At 39.8% G+C, this 24,128-nt stretch overlaps 1 protein-coding gene across 1 annotated transcript in view; it reads left to right on the forward strand.

Moving 5' to 3' along the window:
• Window positions 1-24,128, forward strand: part of B3GLCT (beta 3-glucosyltransferase) — a 121,407-nt gene that overhangs the window by 75,125 nt on the left and 22,154 nt on the right. Inside the window, exons 11-12 of the mRNA XM_064361733.1 lie at window positions 2,213-2,326; window positions 6,545-6,644. Coding sequence (XP_064217803.1) covers window positions 2,213-2,326; window positions 6,545-6,644 — 214 coding nt within the window. The remainder of the gene's footprint in view (window positions 1-2,212; window positions 2,327-6,544; window positions 6,645-24,128) is intronic.

Genomic DNA, 24,128 nt, shown 5'->3' on the forward strand with positions numbered 1-24,128 from the left:
GTATCAGGTAACTTATTGAGGTATTTTCTTAAAGTTTAATATCTTTAGGAACACAGTGCCTCAATACAATATAAAATATTTTGTAAATAATAAAATGAATTCATTTTATAATTTAAATGATGCTAATAAATAAACCAATACTTTAAAAGTTTAAGTAATTTAGAATTAACCCTGGTTGAAAATAAAACCTTAAACTGTTATTATAGAAGACTTTTTAAATCCTTTACAGCTAAGAGATGACAGAATCATGGGGGTTATATTGACAAGGAGAGAGATGTATAAACTGTTGAGTGCTTTAGGTATTATAGAATCATAATATCTTAGTATATTTAAATAGTTGGCTTATTTTAAAATGATTAATCAAAGGCTGAATTGCCTTTATGAATAAAACCTTCCTTTAACTAGTTTCCACAAATAATCCTAGGCCTTTTATTGAAATGCCTACAAAATTCAGTCCTCATTCAACTATTTATTGAGTACCTACTATGGCCTAGGCACTATGCCAGGTGTTGGGAAATAAGTCATACACACAATAATTCTTTAGTGTAATTCCTATTTTACCTGTTTCAAAGTAAAAGAGAAAGCAAAAGCGCTAACTCTTCCTTGAATTTGATTTTAATTTTATTTAAATCAGTTAATTGAGAAGAAACACCTGTGTCATTTAATAAACCTTATTAGAGCAAAGAGGACTGAAAGCCTACAGGCTGAGGAAATCGGAAAGCAGAATTTGCACAGCCTGCAGGACCCTTGCTGGGGACTGAGGAAAGTTCTTGACCTTTCCTCACAGCTTCTTCCAGCATTATGCATTGGAGGATATTTTACCCAACAGCGTGAACTTTTAGTGACTGCAAGCTGCAGGGAGCCCTTTGTGGGGTAAGTTCTCTTGCTTATTATATGCAAAGCAAACTGCCACAGCAGTGCCAGGATTAACATTTTTGTTGTGCTGAAATTTGGAAATAAAACAGAGTGAAATTTTTTTAAATCTCTTTTTTCTTTTTCTTGTCCCCCCATAGCCCTATCTATTTAATCTTTGACCATTTTCCCATGTAGAAACCTTTAGAACTGTCTGCTTTTCTGTGGCTGCAGAAAATTATATTTTATTATATAAAAATAATATTTAACTGGCAATTTGGTAATAATTTTAGCAGATGTGCAGAACTCAGCTTTTTTTTTTTTCTTTAAGCCAATGAATGAGAGATTATAAAATGGTGCACTTTTGAATTTTCTACATAAGGGCTGTCTGCGCTGGACTCAGAATTTGCTTACTTACTAAACACTTAAATTTTACATTGGAATGTCACTTTTTGTATATAGTTTGATTTCAGTTGGGAATAGGGGAAAGATGCATGATCTGATAAAGTTTCTCAAAAGTTAAGTGAAGATTTCGTTCATCAGAGTTTTGATTCTTAACAGGATATAAAATTTATATTTTTTTCCATTGAAAAAACAAGAAACCACTTTTTAAAATTCAGAGATGCCTAGATGTAATTTGTTTCTTAAGTATAGAAGAAAATAATTACTTGATCAGATGAATTAATATCAAGTAGTGGTAAGTCTGTATGTCAGGCATGCAGACAGAGCTATCTTTGAGCATCCAAACCGAAAATACAGAAAACCAGGACAGCTTTCTGTTGTGTTTATTGTGTTAAAGCAATGTAGCTGCTAATGATAGAGTTTTAAAGTCTGCAGTAGTTTTGAATCTTATTTCTTCCACATTTTTCAAAAGTACAACATCATAATATCAGTTATCGTATGCAGTGATTCTCATTTGGCAAGGTCATGTCCTTTGTAGGGTTGGGTAGTTCTGTTAGAATCTTTGGGCGGGAAGGTGCATAGTTTGCAAAGGTCTTCTCATTCTGCATGGTAAGAGGGATGGATTTTCTCTTACCATGTTTCATGGTAAAAGAAAAATTAGTTAACATTAATGTAAACACAATAGCGTAATCAAACCAGAAAATTTATCATTATATGGAAGTAAGTGTGTTCATCACAGGAATGAGAAATGCTGTACCCTAGAGAAACCTGCTTCAAAAAGAGGGTTTTAGTCATCAACGTTGGCATTTCTAAGGGTTGGAAGCAAGCAACTCTTGGAACACCTGAAGAACGACAAGTAATGTTTCTCTTCCCTTGTAGGTGATTATACTGCTGTTTTGAGTTTTCAAACTTCCCTGTATAACTGTGCCAGTGATTGTCACCTCTGTAATTTTTTCAGTACCTATTGTTAAACAGACTTGGGAGAGCCAGGCAAGTCTTATTGAATACTACAGTGACTATACGGAAAGTTCCATCCCTACTGTGGATTTGGGAATTCCTAACACAGATAGAGGTAAGTCCATAATTCCTACTACTCTCCTTATTAAACATCCCCATTCTGTAATATAGTAAATTAGGTTAGGATAAAAGTGAAATATTTTATAAATGCTATAATTTTTGCCTTATATTAGTTTTTTTCCTTCTTTCCTCACAGATATATATTGGTTCTTTGAAACTAAGGGCTTTATAGTACAAAGTGTTGCAAGTTTTTAGTAGGTTATATCCTATAATTGAGCACGTGATGGTTACAATAGAGTTTAACAATAGATTTTTCATACCTTCATAATTCTTTGTGGCCATAATGGGGTGTTTAAAGTTAATTTATCATATTTCCACACAAAGCTTCTATCCTCGTCAGTTTTATAGTCTAGTTCACATGTTATAGTACCTGGGAGTACCACCTAACCACATTCTACACCAGTTATATGTAGAATAAACTCTATTCTATATGTTAAGATTTTAATTAGTAAATTCTTGGAAATAAACCTGCTTTTCCCTTCAAATTGCAGGCTTTCTAATTAAAAATACTTTTTAGGACTTATAGAGTGGCATGGTAGACACTGGAGACTCAAAAAGGTGGGAGAGCAGAAGAGGATGAGGGATGAGAAAGTACCCACTGGGTACGATAGACACTCTGAGTGATGGCTTCACCAAAAGCCCAGACTTCACCACTGTGCAATATATCCATGTTACAAAACTGCACTTACATTTACAAACATTTAAAAAAAATTATTTCAAAAAATGGAAGTATAAATTTGGCCACCTCATCTTCAGATATTCTTTATTCATCTAAAGTTTTATTCAATATTCTTGCCACCCTTTTTTCTTGAGTTTTTTGGTTCCCCATGTCCTTTTACGAGTAAAATAGGAGTAGCAAACTGATTTTCTTGTTCTATACAGTAATGCATCTTGATTATTTTATGTTAGTGTCATCCATAATTCCTGCATTAATATAGTACAATGCAGAATCAGATATATGCCATTTCTGTAGTTACCAATTCTTCCTACAAGGTTAAGTGTGTTACTGAGTCTGTCTGTTGCTGTTTGATTTGGAAAAACTATTTTAGATTGGGTTTAATAATCATGTATTTACTTATGCATTCCTTATTTGATTTCTTCATTTCTAGTCTGACCTTATTATTGTCTATATTTATATTTATTCTAAAAGGAATTTGAGATGGCTTTCAAGCATACATATTGTAATGGTTAAAAATGAATAAAGAGACCAAGAGTAAAGAAAATAAAGGTCAAATTGAGTGGTTTAAAGTCATTAATATAAGTTAATATTAGTTTGTTCTCCACTGTGTCACCAAATACTTGATTAAAATGAGGGGCATATTCCTGTTTATCAGTTTAACTACTCTTCCTGAGTATTTTATTTTGGTCCTAGCAAAATTTTGGTCCTTTAAAGCATTGTAATTTATCTGTTGGTGTCTGAAGTACCGTTACTCTGTCTTACTCAACACTATATCATTGGTGCATATCTTAGTACCTGCCACAGTAACTGGCGTGTTAGAAACTTAGTGGTAGTAAATATTTACAAAATAAATAAATGAAGGCATGAACTTCCACCTTTGCACTGTGGCTTCCCTGTGGCAGTGTTGCCTGGGCTTCTAACAGCTCCTTCAGAATAAGCGTATCTAAGAAATGATGGCAGGCATCTATCATTGCTGTGAGTCTTAAAACTTTCTTGCTTGGACTGAAGATACTAATTCCATCTCTGTCTCAAATTATCTGTGGACTGTGTAATTCCACTAATCTCTTTAGGTCTCCATTTCCTCACATGTGAAATGAATGGCTTGGATTTGATTAGCTCTAAATTTCTTTTTTTTTTTTTTTTTAAAGAGAAAGAGAGAGAGAGAATAGGAAGGAGGAAAAAGGAAGAGAAAGAGAGAGAGAGAATGGGGAGGAGGGAGAAGGAAAAGAAAGAGGGAGAGAGAATAGGAGTATTGCTTTCTTGCCCAGGCTAGAATGCAATTTAGTAATGGGTATTGAAAACCTCTTTTATACTGATAATTATACTTAATGATGTAGTCAGGAAGGAATAAGGGAAGAAGATAACAAACAAACAGCCAACCAATATTTAATTTAAACCTATGAAATGCTATGCGATTACTGAGGAGTGATTTACTTCCAATTATATAGTCACCTTTGGAATAGGTGTGAGGTGGTAATGTATGTTTTGTGTATTTGAAGTGGAGAGTTCTATAAATGTTTATTAAGTTTACTTGTTCCGGGTCTGAGTTCAAGTTCTGAATATCCTTGTTAATTTTCTATCTCGTTGATTTATAGAATCGTTAGCTCTTCTTGTTGCATTGATCCTTTTGCCATTATGTAATGTCATTCCTCGCCTCTTTTGATCTTTGTTGCTTTAAAGTCTACTTTATCAGAGGCGAGAATTGCATCTCCTGCTTTTTGTTTATTAGTTTATTTTTACTCTCTGTTAGATTGGTACATCTTCCTCCTTCTCTCTGAGTCTTTGTGTATTGTTGCATGTAAGATGGGCCCGGATGCAGCATACCGATGGGTTTTGGCTTTTTATCCAATTAAAATATATATAAGTTTAATACCGGCGTTTGATGCTAGCTGGCTGTTTTGCCCATTAGTTGATGTAAATTTTTTATTGTGTTAAAGTTCTTTGCTTTTTGATATATTTTTGGAAAGGCTGATATTGGTTGTTCTTTATATGTATAGTGCTTCTTTCAGAAGCTCTTGTAAAGCAGGCCTGGTGGTGGTGAACTCTCTAAGTACTTGTTTGTTCGCAAAAGATTTAATTTTTCCTTCGCTCATAAAGCTTAGTTTGGCTGGATAGGAAATTCTGGGTTGAAAGTTCTTTTCTTTAATGTTAAATATTGGTCCCCACTCTTTTCTGGCTTGTAGGGTTTCTGCTGAGAGATCTGCTGTAAGTCTGATAGGTTTCCCTTTATGGGTAACCTGACCTTTCTCTCTGGCTGCCCTTAGTATTTTCTCCTTCATTTCAACCCTAATAAATCTGGCGATTATGTGCCTTGGGGTTGGTCTTCTTGAAGAATATCTTTGTGGTGTTCTCTGTATTACCTGGAGTTGAATATTACCCTGCCTTGCCAGGTTGGGAAAATTTTCCTGAATGATATCCTGAAGAGTATTTTCCAACTTGGATTCATTCTCTTCATCACATTCAGGTACACCTATCAAACGTAAATTAGGTCTTTTCACATAGTCCCATATTTCCTGGAGACTTTGCTCATTCCTTTTCATCCTTTTTTCTACATTCTTGTCTTCTCGTTTCATTTCACTGAGCTGGTCCTCGACTTCTGATATCCTTCCTTCTGCTTGATCAATTCGACTGTTTAAACTTGTGCATGCTTCGCGAAGTTCTCGTGTTGTGTTTTTCAGCTCCATCAATTCACTTATATTCTTCTCTAAATTGTCCATTCTCGTTAACATTTCGTCAAACCTTTTTTCAAGGTTCTTAGTTTCTTTGCATTGGGTTAGAACAAGTTCTTTTAATTCACAGAAGTTTCTTATCACCCACGTTTTGAAACCTGCTTCTGTTATTGGAACACGCTCGTAATCTATTAAGCCTTGTTCCGTTACTGATAAGGAATTGCTATCCCCTGTAGAGGGAGAGGCATTCTGATTTTGAGTGTTCTCTACCTTTTTACGCTGGTTTCTTCCCTTCATTATATATTTGTCCGTCTGTCGTCTTTATAATTACCGACTTTCTAACTGGGTCTCTGACGTCCAACTTGTTGATTCCCTGCGCCGAAATCTGAGCAATCCACTGAGCCGGCCAAAACAGCGGTGTTAAGATTGATGGTGCTTTTCTGCCCGGGAATCTCCGGACTCTGCACCAAGAACTGGCGTGCTAAGGCACCAGCAAAACCGCCACGCCAGCCACAAGAGTCGCCCTCGCGACCCGTGGAGCTCCTCCACTGGGAATCTCCTGGTCCGTGAGCAACTAATATTCGTCTGAAAGTGTGGCGTCCTCTCGTTCTTTGCGCTTTCACTGGGAGGTACGTGCCCGAGCTGCTAATCATCAGCCATCTTGGATCTCTCTCTAGCTCTAAATTTCATACTGGTTCAATGTGTCTATGAAAATTAGAGAAGGCTATTTTTTAAAATTTTGAACTTTTAAGGTGTATGTTGACATGTAAGCTCTTACAACACTTGAAAACTAAAAAGAAATTAATGAATTCTATATATTTTGTAGAAAATAATACATTGTAAGTTTTCTTCTTGACTTTTCTAGGTCATTGTGGAAAGACATTTGCCATTTTGGAAAGATTTCTGAATCGTAGCCAGGACAAAACAGCATGGTTAGTCATTGTGGATGATGATACGTTAATAAGGTAAGGAGTCATTCTCATCTTAAATGACTTTAACTTCTGTCTATATTCATACTCAAAAACTAGATGAGTACCTTTTCTGGCCAAGATGAAGTAACTGGGATGGGGTTTACTCTTTTAGCTGAACCAACCCTCTAAAAAAACAAAATATAGAAAACAAAGGTTCTTATGACACTGAATATTAGGTGCAAAGGAAAATGATCCAAAAGAAACATGAAGGAAATGAGATGAGTTCTGTGACTGCCACCGCTGACCGCCTTAAGAGAGTTCAAAGTACTGCATAGGGAGGGAGCACCAGATGAAACCCGACAGACTCTTTTGGTTGAAAAGATGGAGCTGGGAGTCTCAGGAGACCAAGGCTATTAGAGTTTGCAGGACAGAGTACCAGAGAGCAGAGAGCTGTACAGGAAGGGAACCCTGGAGATACATGGAGAGTCCCCTTAAGTATTCAGTAGAATATTGATCAGTGCATACGTGTGAGGAAACTACTCAGTGCTAGGGAAAGACCCAGCCAGACTAGAGGGAATGGTGCCTGACACTCACATAGGCCTGGGTATAGTACCCATTTCCACTAACCAGGCTGGAAAACCCCTTATTCACAAGGTATTGTCTTGCCTCAACAGCGGGGATAGTTAATAGTTAACCGTAGACTAAGCACTTTTCTAGTTCTGCCTAACATATCTGAAAAGCCAGATGCAAGAAAATGAAACTGATTCCAAGTAATAACCTATGTCTGAGAACAAAACTCAAGAAGACTTAAGAAATACAAAAATAACCAGCATCTGATAAAGTAAAATTCATAATGTCTACCATCCAATCAAAAGTTGCCAGGCATATAAAGCAGCAGGAAAATAAAGAAGTGAATAAAATTAGCTTATTGAAATGGTATCAGAATTTATACAAGGTTAGAATTAGACATTAACAAGCTGTTACTATTAAATAGTTATTTTACCTCTGTTCCATATATTCAAAAAAGAGACCTGGAATGTCTCTTAGTCTTAAATAAGTTGAAATCATACCTCTAGAGATGAAAACTACGTTTTCTGAGGTAAAAAAAACCCACTGGATGGGTTTAATAGTAAATTAGACATTTCAGAAGAAAGTATCAGTGAACTTGAAGACACTGCAGTAATAACTATCCAAAGTGAAACACAAAGATAAAAAATAATTTTAGAAAATCAACAGCATTACTGAGCTGTGAGACAATTTCAGTTGGCCTTGAATATATGCAATTGAAATCTCCAAAGAGAAGGGACACATAAATATTTAAATATTTTTCAAATTTAATGAAAACTGTAAACCCACAGATCCAAGAGTCTCAATAAACCCCAGGCATACCATGAGCACAAAAGCAGAGAACAGCCGCCTCCAGGAATGCCATAATGGACACTTAGGATGGTACCCACTGCCCTACTCTGGGCAGCTATGGAACTGAGGACTAGCATACTCAACCCATTGCAGCTACCAGCAACACCAACATGGACCTCTTGGGTCTCAGTGGGTTGCTCCACCACCACTGCTGCCATCACTCACATTAAGAGGGCTGATAACTTATCCACATACCTGGACCACTGCTCTCATTACTAGCTTCTAAGCAATTCACCTGGAGGCCCAAGAATCAGCCTTTCTGGATACTCTAACACTGCAGCCAGCATAAGCTGCTCTATGGCCTAAAAACAGGCATATTCACCCTGCTGCTGCCACCTCTGGGGCCCAAAGACTGACTCAGTTGGCATCCGAGTCCCCAGCCTAACTTCACAGCTTCAGCTAATCACCATACCCTAAGCCACTGAGGAAATTACACATACCACTGACCTTGTGTACTGCTGAAAAAGTCACTTGAAGACGACACTACAACAGCACCAAAAATCAAAGCCAAGGTGTCTTACTTAACCAACAACGTACATTTATCTTCAGGAAAAATATTCTCTCCTACAGAAGCAATTCTTAAAAATTGGAACAAACAATACCAGATATGCAATGGAAGGAAACAGGAAACATGAAAAAACAAGAAAATATGATACTACCAAAGGACTACAGCAATTTTCTAGGAACAGATCCCAATCAGAAAGAATTCCTTGAAATAACAGATAAGAAATGCAAAATATTGATTTTAAAGAACTTCAATGAGGTACAAGAGAAACCTGAAAGCCAATACAAATAAGAAAATCATTTCAAGATATGAATGAGAAATTTACCAGGGAGATTGATATCTTTAAAAAACCAGACAAATTCTGGAACTGAAAATTCACTGAAGGAAATACAAAATGCATTTGAAAGCTTCAGTAATAGACTAGACCAAGCAGTAGGAGGAATTTCAAAACTTGAAGACAGGCCTTTGAAATAATCCAGTCAGACAAAAATAAGGAAAAAAAGAATGAAAACAGCCCTCAAGATGTCTTGGACTACACAAAATGACCAAACTTACGAATTACCAGTATTTTTGAGGGGGAAAAGAGATCAAAAAGTTTAGAAATCTTACTGAAGGAAATAAGTGATGAAAATATCCCAAATCTAGCAAAAGAGTTAGATATTTAAATGCAGGAGATCTGGTGATCTTCATGTAAATACATTGCAAAAAGGATTTTACATGGCATATAATATTCGGAATGTTTAAATTCAAGTGAAAGAAAGAATTTTTAAAATTAGCAAGAGCAGAAAGAAACCTTATAGGCCAAAAAGTGTGAGATGGCATTTTGGCCATTGTGCTAAAAAGAAAACAAACAAACAAACAAAAACAACTCTGAGCCAAGAATTTTATATCCTGCCAGAATAGCCTTACAGATAAAGGAGAAATAGTCTTTCCCAGACAAGGAAATTTTGAGGGAATTTGTCACCACTAGACTGTCCCTACAGACAGTTCTCAGAGGGCTCTTAAACATGGAAACAAAAGGTTGATACTCACCATCACACAAACACATGAAAATATAAAACTCACAGGTCTTATAAAACAAAGAGAATGGAATCAAATGGAAATGTGACAAAATTTCATCAAACCATGATAACATAAAGACAGAGAAAAAGAATGAATTTATTCTAGAAGATAACAGTACACAAGAACAAAGCCTCACATGTCAAAATTAACCTTAAATATAACTGGATTAAATGCTTCATCTAAAAGATACAGATTACCAGAATGGATTTTTGTTTGTTTTATCTGGCATTTTCCAATAACATTGGTCATATTTTTTTTATTAATATTATACTTTTAAGTTCTGGGATACACGTGCAGAACATGCAGATTTGTTACATAGGTACACACATGCCATGGTAGTTTACTGAACCTATCAACCTGTCATCTACATTAGGTATTTCTCCTGATGCTATCCCTCCGCTAGCTCCCACCCCCTAACAGGCCCCAGTGTGTGATGTTCCCCTCCCTGAGTCCATGTGTTCTCATTCTTCTACTCCCACTTATGAGTGAAAAAATGTGGTGTTTCATTTTCTGTTCCTGTGTTAGTTTGCTGAGAATGATGGTTTCCAACTTCAGTCCCTGCAAAGGACATGAACTCATCCTTTTTTATGGCTGTATAGTATTCCATGGTGTATATGTGCCACATTTCCTTTATCCAGTCTATAATTGATGGGCATTTGGTTTGGTTCCAAGTCTTTGCTATTGTGAATCAACTTTAGACTGCTGTGCTGGCAGAGAGAATTTTCAGCCAGTGGATCTTAGCTTGCTGGGCTTTTTGTTGGTGGGATCCACTGAGCTAGACCTCTTGGCTCCCTGGCTTTAGTCCCCTTTCCAGGGGAGTGAATGGTTCTGTCTTGCTGGCTTTCCAGGCACCACTGGAGTATGTAAAAAAAAAAAAAGACAAACTCCTACAGTAAGCTTGGTGTCTGCCCAAACGGCCACCTAGTTTTGTGCTTGACACCCAGGGCTGTGGTGGTGTAGGCACCCAAGGGAATCTCGTGGTCTGTGGATTGTGAAGACTGTAGGAAAAGCATAGTATCTGAGCCGGAATGTACCATCCCTGAAGGCACAGTCCTTCATGGCTTCCCTTGGTTAGGGGAGGGAGTTCACTAAACCCTTGTGCTGCTCAGGTTAGGCAATGCCCCACCGTGCTTTGGCTCGCCCTCCATGGGGTGCACCCATGGTCTAACCAGTCTCAGTGAGATGAGCCAAGTACCTCAGTTGGAAGTGCAGAAATCACCCACCTTCTGCATTTATCTCGCTGGGAGTTGCAGACTGGAGCTGTTCCTGTTCGGCCATCTTGCCAGCCACCTCCTGTTTTGTTTTGTTTTGATAATTATTTCTCATAGTTTGGAGGCTGGAAGCCTGAGATCAGGGTGTCAGCATGGTTGGGTTCTGCTGAGGGCTCTCTTCTGGATTATAGACTGCTGACTTCTCATATCCTCAAATGGTGGAAACAGAGCAAGCTAGTTCTGTGGCCTCTTCTTAGAAGGGCACAAATCTCATTTATGAGTTCTCCACCCTTGTGATTTGATCACCCCCTAAAGGTCCCACCTCTGAATACCTTCATATTAAGGATTAGATTTCAACATATGATAAATTTTGGAGGAATACAAACTCATTCCATAACTGCTACTAGTCTCCTCTTAGTATAGATTATCAAATACTGAGAAAAGGAAAGGTCTATTTTTCAATAGAGTTGATGGAAAAACACTCTAAAATTATGTAACTTTTTTTTTAATCACCATCTGGTTCATCCACAATATGTTTCTTTTTCTTTCTTTCTTTCTTTTTATTGTGGTAAAATACACACAGCATAAAATTTACCCTCATAACCATTTTTAAGTGTACAGTTTAGTAGTACTAAATACATTCATAATGTTGTATAACCATCTCCATAACTCTTTGATTTTGTAAAACTGAAACTCTATATTCATTAAACAATAACTGTATACCCTCCCCCATTTCCTGGAAACCATCATTCTGTTTTCTGCCTGTATGATTTTGACTACCCTAAGTACCTCATATAAATGGAATCATACAGTACTTGTGTTTTTTTTGTGTGTGTGACTTGCTTATCTCACTTAGCATAATGTTCTCAAAATTCATCCATGTTGTAGCATATTGCAGAATTTCCTTCCTATTTAAGGCTGAACAACATTCCATGGATACAATATGGATATACCATATTTTGCTTATGCAGTCATCTGTTGATGGACACTCCATCAGCATAGGGTTGTGGGTATGTACCCAAAAATTGAATGACTAGGTTGTATGGTAATTCTATTTGTAACTTTTTGAGGAACCATCACACTGTTTTTGCATAGAGGTCGTTCCATTTTACCTTCCTACCAGAAATGAACAAGGTTTCCAGTTTTTCCACATCCTTGTTAACCCTGTTATTTTCTGGGTTCGTTTGTTTGTTTTTGATAGTCGCCATTTTAGTGGGTATGAGTTTTGATTTGCATTTCCCTTATTAGTTGGTTATGATAAAACTGAGCTGTTTTTCCCCTCTGCTCTCACACTGCAATAATCATCAACACAGAAGGCAACTTCTGTGACCAAAAGTATGGAGCAGGGAGATTCCTCCTCCCACCAAGCAATCGGTCACTTCTGCAGTGGACACCAAATGGGTGTCCTCTAATTCAATTCTAACACTGTCTACCTGGATATAGTGCCAGTTCCCACAGGTTGAGGGCCCAGTCCCCAAGACTGCCCTACTACCCCATACCCCAGACTCCAGTCCAGGCCTCCAGAACTTCTGACTGATGAGCTTCAAGTTGAGATTCTTACAACCCTCTCTGTGGGTCATTTAATTTGCTAGAGTGGCTCACAGAACTCAGGGAAACACTGTCTCACATTTACCAGCTTATTATAAAGGATATTACAAAGACATAGATGAAGAGATGTGTAGGGTAAGGTATGAGGTAAGAGGTGCAGAGCTTCCATGCCTTCCAGGAACCTCCACATGTTCAGCCATCCTAAAGCTCTCTGAAGCCTGTTCTCTTGGAGTTCATGAAGGCTTCATTATGTAGCCATGATAGATTAAACCACTGGCCATTGGTGATCAGCTTGACTTTCAGCTCCTTTCCCCTCCTAGGAGATTGGGGGGGTGGGACTAAAAGTCCCAATCCTCTAATCATGCCTGTCTCTTTCTGGTGACCAGCCCCATCTTGAAGATGTTGATCAACATTAGCATACAAAAAGATAACACTTCGGAAGTTCCAAAGATTTTAGGATTGGTATGCCAGGAAATGGGTAATAAAAACCAAATATATATATATTTCATAATATGACTGTCTACCCTTGATCTTCAGATACCTTACATCAAAAGAAACATATAATTCAAAAAGATATTGATACACTAGAGTCTCATATAATCATTAATAACTAGTCTAGTCCATTATATTAATGTTTCCCAAGGTGGGTCCACTCAAGTTTGCAGGCTTCTCTTCAATCTTGTCAGGTTCCAAAAGCAGGAGCGGTCTTGTCAAACAAATAGCTTTACCTTTTTAGGTATCTGTTATAATTGAGCTGAGAGACAATGTCATCTGTTTCTCTGAGTGTCTTTCAAGGTGTTAATGTACTGTTGGATTTCCCTCAGTTTATGACCCATTATTTATTCCTTATTTCTCTCTCTCCATTAATACCCAAATGTTTTCACCTTTGGAAAAGACATCAGAATCACTACCGTGCTGGTTTAGATTGCAGGCAGCAATGCTAGTCTAGCAGGTACTTCCTTCTCAGTCCACTCCCATGCAAATAGGGTAAAGTTATGTAGGTGCAGAGCCAGTGGATTATTTTTACCACCAAGCAATATAGCTGCATTCACTCTTAGACCCAGTTTTACTAAATGGGGTGAAGGAGCAACCCAGTCACATCAGGCCCTAAGGAATATTGACATAAGGTTTAAAAGCATAGTTACGGTTTTTGGCTTAGAAATCAGCCTGCTTCCAGCACTGGTAGCTGCAGGCCTGGTCCTAGGACCACTACATCAAGTAGGAGGGAGAGAAAAGTTTTTAGTGAACTGATTTGAGGAAGAAAAAAAAATGGTCATTACACCGATGTACTCCTCCCTTGGCAAGATTTGCATGTCATACCAGCATCCTCCTCACCTCTTCTTCTCCAGATCAACCAGAGAAACAGGAACATCTAGTGGGCAGACTCCTTTAGTCCCACTTATGCTGAGTATGAGCACACACTCATGAAGGCATGTAAGCCAGCCTTTTATGTTGCCAGTGCTTTAATTACCTGTTCTACTTACCTAGCAAACAATGACTCTGAGGCACCTATCTCTCTGCCCATTGTTGGACATTATGGGCTGTATAGTGTGTTCCTTGGTCTGAAGAAATGACAATTAGCCATGCAGATCCATGCAGTATCTTCTGTTTAGTTGTTTTTTAAATGGTACTCAGAGTATTTGCATGTTCCCTTGGGTAAGGAAAACCCATGCCAGAGTCAGTGTCTACTTCTGTCAGGACCCAACTGTAGCCCCCTAGGGCTACTCGCCTCAGTCACTGTATTGCCAGCTTTGTTTAGGGCCTTGGCAACAGAGAATCTGCCCCATAGCCATCATCAGTCTCTATATCATTTTTGCTGGTGTAGAACAGTTCTTATTGGTATTTTGTGCCTGAGAGAATGCAAAAGGAACATGTCTAAATTCAGCCCATCTCTGCCTGCTGTTGTACCCCTATATCTACTAATTTCATGGATCGAGGTGGCCACCTCCAGGGAGTACACAGGGATATCTGCTTGTCAATTCCAGTTACCTTTCAAACCTGGAAAGGGGCTCTTCTGATTGACATTTGATTTGTCCTACTTTAATGCACCCCTGAAATTTCCATGGAGCCATGCTGCATATGGGCATCCTTTTAATAGGCCAAATATCCATTGCCCTCTTGCCTGACTGTATGGGCAGGTGATTGGTCCCTGCCTATGAGTTAGTAAAATCCCAAACACAGGTGTTTCTACCACTGTTCAGTTCTTCCATTACTGTTATGGAAATGCATGCAATACAGCCCACCGAGATGATTTGTTTTTACCCTCTTTGGTCAAAGTAGCGCACTTCCAAACAGGATGATACTCATTTACCCTGGAATTGCCATTCTCAAACCAAGTAGCTCTTGGTTGATCAGTCAAGAGCTGCTTACAGGGTACTGTAGAATCCAGTGGCTCCTCACATAGTTCTAGAGTCAGTTTTAGGGGAAAAGAGGCCCTCTGTTTGTGAGGATCTCCTCCTCGCATTCCCCAGGTAGCATGATCCCATATAAATAATTTCTGTTTTATTATGGAACTCTTTTGGGCATTGCCTCCCTTACTGGAGTGTTTCTCTGACATCATCTAAAACAGCATGGGCATTTGTATAAATGTAATTGCCCGATGGGTTCTTTCTGCCTGCTGCACAGATAAAACCATTTCACTGAGACTGTAATATTGCAGTAAAGAAAGAGTTTAATTAATGCAAGACTGGCCAAGTGGAGGGACTGGAGTTATTACTTAAAGTAGTCTCACTGAGAACTTAGAGACTAGGGTTTTTATAGATAATTGGGTGGGCAGGGGGCTAGGGAATGGTTACCGCTGATTGGTTGGGGATAAAGTCGTAGAGATGTGGAAAACGGGCCTTGTGCTGAATCTGCCTCTGGTTGGAGACCACGGGACTGATTGAGTAATGAGTCATGGGTTTGAGTGGGGTCAATTGGCTGCCAGAATGCAAAAATCTGAAAAACATCTCAAAAGACCAATCTTAGGGAAACTTGGACAAGATGGCCGCTTAGGAGAAAGTCGGGATTGCAGCTCCAAGAGAAGGCGCAGAGGGTGAGTGGACGCCGCATTTCCACACGGATTTTTACTGCCCACAGACCAGGAGATTCACAGGAGGAGAAGCCCCACGGGTCGCCAGCGCCGCTGGTTTGAGTGGCATGGCCGCTCAGCCTACGCCCTGGGGCAGGGGGCAGCGGCTTCTTATGCGGAGCAAGAGAGACAGAGTTCCCTCTGAGCCAGCAAGGGGAGCTGAAGCAGGGAGTCAAGCCAGGAGACTCCCTGGCAAGGGCGTGCCACAAATCTCAGTGCCGCTGCTTCGGCTGACGCAGCGGCACACAGGGCAGCAGATTTTAACTGCCCACAGACCAGGAGATTCACAGGCGGAGAACCTCCACGGGTTCCCAGCGCCGCTGGTTGGACCGGAGCAGCTGCTCGGCCTGCACCGGGGGCAGGGAGCAGCAGCTCCTTAAGCAAAGTGAACGAGACTCTGTCCCCTCTGGGCCAGCAAGGGGAGCTGAGGCAGGGAGTCAAGCCAAGAGATTCCCGTGCAAAGAGGGCCCCACTGGAAACACGGCTGAACCAGGGACGGTCCAGCTCTGTGGGGGAGGGGCGTCCTCCATCGGGAAACACCCTGCAGTTCCCGGGGCAATTTGCCGTAACCAAGACAACCCGCCACTACAGAGACTCTGTCACTACAGGGGCGGGCCAGCATAGCGGAAGCAGTTCTAACTACACCCATATAAACAGGACTGCAGGGAAGCTCACACGGAAGCTGGGCGGAGCCCACAGCAGCTCAGCGAAGCCTCTGCAGGCTGAGTGTGACTAGACTGCCACCTTGTGGGCAGGGAAAACGACAGCAACACAGCTGAAAATCATAAAGCCCTAACTACTCCCTGGGCCAGAACACCTGGGGGGGGAAGAAAAGGGGGTTTAGGAGTTCAGCTGCTGCAGACTTAAAATTACCAAAATCAGAAAGACAGCAACTACAAAGTCGATAGGTGGATAAATCCACAAAGATGGGAAGAAACCAGCGCAAAAAGGATGAAAACACCCAAAAACAGAACACCTCTCCTCCTACAAGGGAGCACAACTCCCCACCAGCAAGGGAACGAGACTGGATGGAGAATGAGTGTGATGAAATGACAGAATCAGCTTTCAGAAAGTGAATAATAAGAAACTTCCGTGAGCTAAAAGAACATGTTCTAACCCAATGCAAAGAAACTAAGAACCTTGAAAAAAGACTTGATGAAATGCTAACGAGAATGGACAACTTAGAGAGGAATATGAGTGAATTGATGGAGCTGAAAAAACACAACACGAGAACTTCACGAAGCATGCACAAGTTTCAGCAGCCGAATTGACCAAGCAGAAGAAAGGTATCAGAGGTCGAAGATCAACTCAATGAAACAAAACGAGAAGGGAAGATTAGAGAAAACAAGGTAAAAAGGAATGAACAAAGTCAACAAGAATTATGGGACTATGTGAAAAGACCTAATCTACGTGTGATAGGTGTACCTGAATGTGACGAAGAGAATGCATCCAAGCTGGAAAATACTCTTCAGGATATTATCCAGGAAAACTTCCCCAACCTAGCAAGGCAGGCCAATATTCAAGTCCAGGAAATACAGAGAACACCACAAAGATATTCCTCTAGAAGAGCAACCCCAAGGCACATAATCATCAGATTCACCAGGGTTGAAATGAAGGAGAAAATACTAAGGGCAGCCAGAGAGAAAGATCGGGTTACCCACAAAGGGAAACCCATCAGACTCACAGCAGATCTCTCAGCAGAAACCCTACAGGCCAGAAGAGAGTGGAGGCCGATATTCAACATCCTTAAAGAAAAGAACTTTCAACCCAGAATTTCATATCCAGCCAAACTAAGCTTCATAAGTGAAGGAAAAATAAAATCCTTTGTGAACAGGCAAGTACTCACAGATTTCATCACCACCAGACCAGCTTTACAAGAGCTCCTGAAGGAGACACTACACATAGAAAAAAACAACCAGCACCAGCCACTCCAAAAATGCACGAAATGGTAAAGAGCAGCAGCGCAATGAAGAATCTGCATCAACCAATGGGCAAAACAGCCAGCTAGCATCAAAATGACAGGAGCAAACTCACACATAACAATATTAACCCTAAATGTAAATGGACTAAATGCCCCAATCAAAAGACACAGACTGGCAAATTGGATAAAAAGCCAAAACCCATCAGTGTGCTGTATCCAGGAAACCCACCTCACATGCAAGGATACACAAAGGCTCAAAATAAAGGGATGGAGGAAGATTTACCAAGCAAACGGAGAGCAAAAAAAAGCAGGAGTTGCAATTCTCATCTCTGATAAAATAGACTTTAAAGCAACAAAGATCAAAAGAGACAAAGAAGGACATTACATAATGGTAAAAGGATCAATGCAACAAGAAGAGCTAACGATCCTAAATACATATGCACCTAATACAGGAGCACCCAGATACATAAGGCAAGTTCTTAAAGACTTGCAAAGAGACTTAGACTCCCACACAATAATAGTGGGAGACTTCAACACAACATTGTCAATATTAGACAGATCAACGAGACAGAAAATTAATAAGGATATCCAGGACTTGAACTCAGACCTGGAACAAGCAAACCTAATAGACATTTACAGAACTCTCCAGTCCAAATCCACAGAATATACATTCTTCTCAGCACCACATCACACCTACTCTAAAATTGACCACATAATTGGAAGTAAATCACTCCTCAGCAAATGCAAAAGAACGGAAACCATAACAAACAGTCTTTCAGACCACAGTGCAATCAAGTTAGAACTCAGAATTCAGAAGCCAACCCAGAACCGCACAGCCTCATGGAAATTGAACAACTTTCTCCTGAATGTTTACTGGATAAACACTGAAATGAAGGCAGAAATAAAGATGTTCTTTGAAACCAACGAGAACGAAGACACCACATACCAGAATCTCTGGGACACATATAAAGCAGTCTCTAGAGGAAAATATATAGCAATAAGTGCCCACATGAGAAACAAGGAGAGATCTAAAATTGACACCCTATCGTCAAAATTGAAAGAGCTAGAGGAGCAAGATCAAAAAAACTCAAAACCTAGCAGAAGACAAGAAATAACTAAGATCAAAGCAGAATTGAAGGAGATAGAGACACGAAAAACCCTACAAAAAATCAATAAATCCAGGAGCTGGTTTTTTGAAAAGATCAACAAAATAGACCACTAGCCAGACTAATGAAAAAGAAAAGAGAGAATAACCAAATAGATGCAATAAAAAATGATAAAGGGGATATCACCACAGATGCCACAGAAATTCAAACCATCATCAGAGATCATCACAAACAACTCTATGCACATAAATTAGAAAACCTGGAAGAAATGGATAAATTCCTGGACAGTAGCCTCCTCCCATGCCTAAACCAGGAAGAAGTTGAAACCCTGAATAGACCAATAACAAGGTCTGAAGTCGAGGCAGCAATTAAGAGCCTACCACCCAAAAAAAGCCCAGGTCCAGATGGGTTCACAGCCGAATTCTACCAGACATACAAAGAGGAACTGGTACCATTCCTACTGAAACTATTCCAAATAATCCAAAAAGAGGGAATCATTCCCAAATCATTTTATGAGACCAACATCATCCTAATACCAAAACCCGGCAGGGACTCAACAAAAAAAGAAAACTACAGGCCAATATCCATGATGAACATAGATGTAAAAATCTTCAATAAAATACTGGCAAGCCAATTACAACAGCACATCAAAAAGCTTATCCACCATGATCAAGTAGGATTCATCCCGGGGATGCAAGGATGGTTCAATATACGCAAGTCTATAAATGTAATTCACCACATAAACAGAACCAAAAACAAAAACCACATGATTATCTCAATTGATGCTGAGAAGGCCTTCGACAAAATTCAACAGCCCTTTATGCTAAAAACTCTCAATAAACTAGGTATCGACGGAACGTATCTCAATAAAAGCTATTTATGACAAACCGACAGCCAATATCATACTGAATGGGCAAAAACTGGAAGCATTCCCTTTGAAATCTGGCACTAGACAAGGATGCCCTCTCTCACCACTCCTATTCAATATAGTACTGGAAGTTCTAGCCAGAGCAATCAGGCAAGAAAAGGAAATAAAGGGTATTCAATTAGGAAAGGAGGAAGTCAAATTGTCCCTATTTGCAGATGACATGATTGTATATCTAGAAGACCCTATCACCTCAGCCCAAAATCTCCTGAAACTGATAAGCAACTTCAGCAAAGTCTCAGGATACAAAATCAATGTGCAAAAATCACAAGCATTCCTATACACCAATAACAGACTTAAAGAGAGCCAAATCAAGAACGAACTGCCATTCACAATTGCTACAAAGAGAATAAAATGCCTAGGAATACAACTAACAAGGAACGTAAAGGACCTCTTCAAGGAGAACTACAAATCACTGCTCAACGAAATAAGAGAGGACACAAACAGATGGAGAAACATTCCATGTTCATGGTTAGGAAGAATTAATATCGTGAAAGTGGCCATACTGCCCAAAGTAATTTACAGATTCAACGCTATCCCCATCAAGCTACCAATGACCTTCCTCACAGAACTGGAAAAAACCACCTTAAACTTCATATGGAACCAAAAGAAAGCCCGCATAGCCAAATCAATTCTAAGCAAAAAGAACAAAGTGGGAGGCATCACACTACCGGACATCAAACTCTACTACAAGGCTACAGTAATCAAAACAGCATGGTACTGGTACCAAAACAGAGATATAGACCAATGGAACAGAACAGAGGCGTCGGAGGTGACACAACATATCTACAACCACCCGATCTTTGACAAACCTGAAAAAAACAAGCAATGGGGAAAGGATTCCCTGTTCAATAAGTGGTGTTGGGAAAACTGGCTAGCCATATGCAGAAAGCAGAAACTCGACCCCTCCCTGATACCTTACACTAAAATTGACTCCAGATGGATTAAAGACTTAAACATAAGACGTAACACCATAAAAACACTAGAAGGAAACCTAGGCAAAACCATTCAGGACATAGGCGTAGGTAAGGACTTTATGACCAAAACACCAAAAGCATTGGCAACAAAAGCCAAAATAGACAAATGGGACCTAATCAAACTCCACAGCTTCTGCACGGCAAAAGAAACAGTCAATAGAGTGAATCGGCAACCAACAGAATGGGAAAAAATTTTTGCAGCCTACCCGTCTGACAAAGGGCTGATATCCAGAATTTACAGTGAACTAAAAAAGATTTACAAGAAAAAAACAAACAAGCCCATTCAAAAATGGGCGAAGGATATGAACAGATACTTTACAAAAGAAGACATACATGAGGCCAACAAACATATGAAAAAATGCTCATCATCACTGGTCATTAGAGAAATGCAAATCAAAACTACATTGAGATACCATCTCACGCCAGTTAGAATGGCGATCATTAAAAAATCTGGAGAAAACAAATGCTAGAGAGGATGTGGAGAAATAGGAACACTCTTACACTGTTGGTGGGAGTGTAAATTAGTTCAACCACTGTGGAAAACAGTGTGGCGATTCCTCAAGGACCTAGAAATAGAAATTCCATTTGACCCAGCAATCCCATTACTGGGTATATATCCAAAGGATTATAAATCGTTCTACTATAAGGACACATGCACACGAATGTTCATTGCAGCACAATTTACAATAGCAAAGACCTGGAACCAACCCAAATGCCCATTGATGATAGACTGGACAGGAAAAATGTGGCACATATACACCATGGAATATTATGCAGCCATTAAAAACGAGGAGTTCACGTCCTTTGTAGGAACATGGATGAACCTGGAAACCATCATTCTCAGCAAACTGACACAAGAACACAAAATCAAACACCACATGTTCTCACTCATAGGCGGGTGTTGAACAAGGAGAACACATGGACACAGGGAGGGGAGCACTATACACGGGGGTCTGTTGTGGGGGGACAGCGGGGGGGTGGGGAGTTGGGGAGGGATAGCATGGGGAGAAATGCCAGATATAGGTGAAGGGGAGGGAGGCAGCAAATCACACTGCCACATATGCACCTATGCAACAACCTTGCATGTTTTTCACATGTACCCCAAAACCTAAAATGCAATAAAAAAATAAAAATAAATAAAAATTTAAAAAAAAGACCAATCTTAGGTTCTGTAATAGTAATGTTATCTATAGGAGCAAAAAAAAACCATTTTTTTTCCTTCCTCTAGCCACATGACTCCTGAGCAGTAAGGGATGATAAAAAATACACTTTAGCACAGTTCAGGCCCGTCTCATGATCTTAATCTTATGGTCTTTGATTAGTTTTTGGTCCCTGAGCAAGGAGGAGATTAGTTTTAGGGAGAGAACATTAGCATACTTGCTTCCAAGTTAAACTATAAACTAAATTCCTGCTGTGATTAACTTGATCTATGCCAAGGAATGAATGAAGACAGCCAGCCTGTGAGACTAGAAGCAAGATGGAGTCAGCCGTGCTAGATTCCTGTCATTGTCATAATCTTTGCAAAGGTGGTTTCATCAAGATCACTTTATGTCCTTCAGTCATAGGGGTAGCCTCAGTTAATTTCCTGTGGCAAAGAAGTAAATGCCTTTCAAGTGGAAATTCTCTAGTTCAGAGACAAATTCAGTAGTCATTTCTGGGAGGCACTCACAAACCTTTGCTATAAGCTTCAGGAGGTACTCCACAGAGGGCTATCAAATGGAGAATTTGTCCCCACCAGCCCTTCAGCTTCTATTCTGCACTATGTGGGCCTGGTCAGTCTTAACTGGTTCCAGTTTTAGCATTCATTAATACTGCTCAAAAGATTTACATGCTTTGTTTTATAGTACTGGGTAGGGGGAATATTTCCCAGTGAGATACAGTGTCTCTTCCCATAATGCAGTCAGGTAAAAGAGATAAAACCACTTCACATGAAGTATGTTCAAAGATGCCAGCTTTCATAATCCTAATCACCCTTACACTTTTATGTTCTAGTTGCAGAACTTCACTTCTTCATCCCCAGACCATTTTACCCTTTCTTTTGCAAAAGGCTTGGGTCCCCAGACTGGAGTCTTGCCAGGAGACCCTGGCCACTCTGTCAGTTGTTACCTTGATTAACCAGTCTAACAGGTAATTCTAGGTGGGGTTTCTCATTTTAATCTTTATCTTCTTGTCTTTAAAAGTTTTCTATACTAGGGGAAATACAGCAAACTGGTTTGGGTCCTTAAATGTTGGGAGATCAGCTGGTAGTCCCTTTGGTCCACTCAGTCTTCAACAGTGTTGTATTAAGACCTTTGTTTTAACCTCATCAATTTCTATTTTATTAATTCCATTTTTTTAATAACTACCTAAATATTTCCATCCTGCTGGAATGAGTCCCGTGGCTCTCCCCTTTCTTTTTCCTCTAACTTTCACTCCTATCAATGTTTTCTTTACAAACCATTTAATAATTTCTACCTTCCCAAGAGGAGTCCTTTGACTCTCCCCTCTCCCCTTCATCATTTTGTTAATTAACCTAATGTTTTTATTAGCATCTGTAAGACCTTGAGGTAAAGCTTAGACAGGAAATTTGACCAGGCTTTGGAACTGTCTTTTGGTTTGCATATGCACTGCCCAGCAAAACGGGCCCCTTTGACAACAGCATGTACCATGGCCTGGATAATGGGCACATTCAGTGGGTGAATATCTCAGTTATCATAAAGCCAGTCCCACATGGCTTACACATGAAATATATCAGCTGCATACTTTGGGGTGTTCCACTTGGCATTTACATGTAGAGTCTGGCAGTCTCCCTTCTCAGGGTAAACAGATCTTACAGTGGCTTTTTTCAGTCCACCAGGCTTGCTGTTCCCTCAGGAATAACCTCCTGTGTCTGGATTATATACACTCGTGTGCAGTTGTTCAGCAGTGAGCTATGGGTCCTGCATCAACCCAGACATGCTCTTCCATTCTGCGGCATTTGAAACCAAAGATACTGCCCCTAAATTAGTTATTTACATAATCCATTTTTATAAAGGTTGCTCAGGAAGCTGATGATACAGATCTACAAAATGGAGCAATTCCTTTACACTGTACCCTCTAGTTTCAATAATTATTTGGTTTTTCCCTTCTCCCACATTGACTACCCTCTTGGTCACCACAGGTCTCAGAGGTACTTTCTGTTGTCCCTGCATACTTTTGCCCTTGTGTGGTGGCTCTGAAGCTAGTGACTGATGCTCAGAGCCACTGAAGTCCAAGCTTGGTATAGCATCCAGGTCTAACCCAGCACTCTGTTTTAATTTTATTTTAGTTAGTATAGATAACAATAATGAAAGGATTTAATAATTTTTTTCTTATTAGTTTGGATTTTCTTGTTCATCCAGTGAATCAATTCTCCATCTCTAAATTCCCCTGGTAACTTTTACCTTTAGTAACTGAGCAGAGCACTGTGGCTCTGCATCATGGGTGATCATTTGCTCACCTAAGAATCAAGGGTTTCTCATCCCCTAGTCTTTTATTCTTTCTCTTCTCAAACCACATTTCTCTGAACCTGAGCCATTCTAGCTAATCCCACTTCACTAACATTAATTGTTCCTGAAAAACACTCAGAACATTTTTTTTCTGTGTGCTTACACCACAGCAATCAATGAGGAAGACTTCTGTGACCCCAAAATATGTGGGAATTTCTTCCCCTTAGCAGACAAGCAATCCTCTACCAGCTGGGTGTCCTCTAATTCAATTCAGCTCTGACACCATTTGCCTGGCGATAGCCTTAGATCCCACAGGTTGAGGGCTCAGTCCCCAAGACTGCTTCCCCA

The sequence above is a fragment of the Aotus nancymaae genome, unplaced genomic scaffold (assembly GCF_030222135.1).
Source record: "Aotus nancymaae isolate 86718 unplaced genomic scaffold, 86718_ANA_hifiasm-v0.15.2.pri h1tg000043l, whole genome shotgun sequence".
Classification (NCBI taxonomy): Eukaryota; Metazoa; Chordata; class Mammalia; order Primates; family Aotidae; genus Aotus; species Aotus nancymaae.